Raw genomic sequence first — 3246 nt, 5'->3', positions numbered from 1 at the left:
TTTTTTTTTTGTGCTGGAAATGGTGCAATCTGTGTGGGTTTGGGGCGTCCCCCTGCGTCGTTCATCTTCATCCCCTTTGCTTCGCACGATGCAGGAGGAACCCCAGGCCTGGTCTCTTTTGGGATCATCCCCTGTGCCAGCACTCCCCAAGGTCCCCAAGTGCTGCCCCAACCCCATTCCCAGCTGTGACACTCACACTTTTGTCCCCCCCTGTCCCCTCCCCATACACACACAGGTACCACGACCAGCAGGACGTGACCAGCAACTTCCTGGGTGCCATGTGGCTCATCTCCATCACCTTCCTCTCCATCGGGTACGGGGACATGGTGCCGCACACCTACTGTGGGAAGGGGGTCTGTCTGCTCACCGGCATCATGGTAAGCACAGGGATGGGGCAGTGGGGTGCTTTAGGGAGCAGTGCTCTGTCTGAGCATCGAGGTTTTGCAGCCTGAGAGCTGCCGGAGCTTTCCTTGCTGTTGGTTTGCTGGGTTTGGGGTGAATTTTGGTTTGAGGGAAGGGCCGGGCAGCCCATAGCTGCGTGGTGATGGCCTCATCCTAAGGAAGCAGCAGATGTGGGGACCAGCAGCCCCTCGCATCCCTTGGCCGCCGGTCTGACTTCCATCACACCGAGCGATCCCAACTGCTGCAGCATCCCATGGGGAGCAGGGACAGCTGGGAGAGCTCCCACCCACGGCACTGACCTGCAGGACCCCATCTACCTGCTCCAAGGGGCTGTGAGCCGGCCTGGCTTGCACTGCTGTGCAGCTGGGGACGGCTGCTCCGTGGCTCTGCACTGCTGTCCCCATCCTCTGCAGCACGTGGCATTGCTACGACCGAAGAATCCACGCTTGGGGGGGGAGGTCTTGGGGCTCCCACCTCACCGGCAGATGTTGTGAACCGTGATACCGTGCAACATCCTGGCAGTGGGACAGGGGGGCCCCTGGGCTGAGAACCCCCCCCATGCCACCCTGCCAAGCGATAGCAGCGCACTGGGGCTCCCCGAAAAGCGGCGTTAGGGTGGCTGTGCTGCTGGCAGAAGGAAGGGTGATGAAAGCTGAGAGCGCATGCTGGGAGCTGCGGGGATGCGAAAGGACTCGGCTCAGCCCATGATGTTAATTAATGACTCTTTAATAAATAAAGGATTGCGTGCCAGGGTCACGGGCCTCTGCCAGAGCTGCGGGGAGGGGGAGCGGGCACAGGCAGAGCCAGGTGGCACAGAGCCCTGGAGGAGCGGGGTCCCCTGCCTGGCACCTTCCGTTCCCAAACGCGCACCGGATCTGGTGCTCATTGCCAAGACGAAGCCATGCCAGCTGCTGCTGCCTATGGGCAAATGGGGGTCCGGCCCCATCCCATCACTGCTCCTCTGTGGGTTCTCAGTATCTCCCTTCTGCCTGGATTCCCCGTGGGTTCCCTGTCCCATGGGGACACGCAGTGCCAGAGGGCACCGATGGGCACCTCTGACGTCGTCAGTCAGCCTTGTTAATTGCTGGGAGCTCTGGCAGCTGCTCAAGGCCACGGTGGGAGGCCGAATGCTGCTGTAAACTTGGATTAAACTGGGTTGCCCACGTCGAGATGGCGGGGTTTGTGCAACCTGTGGGTGGGGGCTGGAGGGGCGTGCGGTGCATCCAGTGATCGGGGTTTGCATGTGGTTCCTTGATCCTCGGGGTGGGAATAGAGGGGGTGCAGGTGAGCCCCATCCTGACCCCCAGCCCCCCCCCAGCCCCTCATACCTGACCCTGTGACCCCTACACAACCCACACCTGACCAGGCCAAGTGACTTCCCCCTGTTCCCCCATCCTGCTGTCCCTGCAGGGCGCCGGCTGCACGGCCCTGGTGGTGGCTGTGGTGGCCCGAAAGCTGGAGCTCACCAAAGCTGAGAAGCACGTTCACAACTTCATGATGGACACACAGCTGACCAAGAGGGTAAGGGCAAAAGGAAAGGGCTCCGGGGGGGGGGGGGGATGGTGCAGCATCCCTGGGGTCCCATTGGAGCTGAACGCAAAGCATGCTGAAGCATTAGGGTAAAAGCAAAGAGCGTCGGCCCTCTGCTTTGCTTTGCAGCTCTTTGTGAAATGCAGAGAGTGCAGCCGCACCCAGGGCAGGAAATGCACATATTTTCTCCTTCCCTCGGAGGAGATGGACCGTCTTCTCTGGTGGAACATGAGCTCACTCGTCTCAGGATTGGGGTTCCGGTGATTCAGCAGCTCCGTGCTGCAGATGAGTGCTGTGCTGTGGTACTGCTGTGTGCTCCATCCCAGCGGGGCACCCTGGAGCCGTGTGGGTCTGTGGGTGCTGTCCCAGACCCCAGCATGGCACCGGGGTGGGGATGGGGCTGTGGGACACCCAGGTCACATCCAATGTGAGCAAAGCACAGGGCAGCATCAGGGTTTCAAGTTTAAGCATCTCCTTGCAGAATAACCCAGGGAAGCTAATTATTCCCCCAGGAAGCTAAATCCCAAACTGGCTCCATTTGCGCCATGCATCGATGTCACTTCAGGTGACACAGGTGGCACAAGGTCATCGTGTCCTTGGCCACATCTGGGCTCACAGGAGAAGAGCTCTGCTTGCAACCCAGCAGTGCTGGAGGGCTGGAGGGGCTCCCAGCGCCCGTTTGAGGTCACTTTTGGCACAAGGGATGGACGGAGTGAGGGGCAATGCAGGCGGGTTGGGGACCACAGGGGCACTGAGCCCTCATCCAGCTCCAAGGGGTGCAGATGGGGCATCCGCAGAGGGCAAAGTGGGTGAGGAGCCTCATGGCTGGAGCACATTTCCCCAAAGTGTCAGAGAGGGATGGGGATGGGGATGGGGATGGGGTGGGGATGGGGATGGGGATGGGGTGGGGGTGGTGATGGGGATGCGGATGGGGATACAGCAGGGCCAGGGCCATTGCTCTGCCTGCAGCACTCCATCCCTGCCTTGCATGACCCCACACACGTCCGATCAGGCACATGGAGCTCCCAGCTGGGACAATTCAGGTCCTGTGATCCCAACCAGAAGCGCCCAGCGGGGCCGGAGCGCTGTTTCCATGCAATAATTCGTCCCATGCGCTGCAGCAGATGGGGCTGCTGACCCGATGCCCTTCTCTTACAGATCAAGAACGCGGCGGCCAACGTCCTGCGGGAGACGTGGCTCATCTACAAGCACACCAAGCTGCTGAAAAAGATCGACCACGCCAAAGTCCGGAAGCACCAGAGGAAATTCCTACAAGCCATTCACCAGTAAGTGGGGAGCCGTGGGGTGCTGCGA

At 60.6% G+C, this 3246-nt stretch overlaps 1 protein-coding gene across 1 annotated transcript; it reads left to right on the top strand.

Moving 5' to 3' along the window:
- Nucleotides 1-235: 235 nt before the first annotated feature.
- LOC122191343 (small conductance calcium-activated potassium channel protein 2-like) lies at nucleotides 236-3226 on the top strand (the record flags this gene model as incomplete). Its single annotated transcript, XM_042891602.1, has 3 exons — nucleotides 236-377; nucleotides 1813-1923; nucleotides 3091-3226. Coding segments are annotated over 3 exons (385 nt in total), but the record flags the coding sequence as incomplete, so codon positions are not given.
- Between the last annotated feature and the right edge of the window lie 20 nt (nucleotides 3227-3246).

This window comes from Lagopus leucura, unplaced genomic scaffold (genome assembly GCF_019238085.1).
Source record: "Lagopus leucura isolate 7727_CA_CO unplaced genomic scaffold, USGS_WTPT01 60277-0_obj-0_obj, whole genome shotgun sequence".
Classification (NCBI taxonomy): domain Eukaryota; kingdom Metazoa; phylum Chordata; class Aves; order Galliformes; family Phasianidae; genus Lagopus; species Lagopus leucura.
The sequence above is the reverse complement of the archived record's forward strand: the minus strand, read 5'-3'. Positions and strand labels throughout refer to the sequence as shown.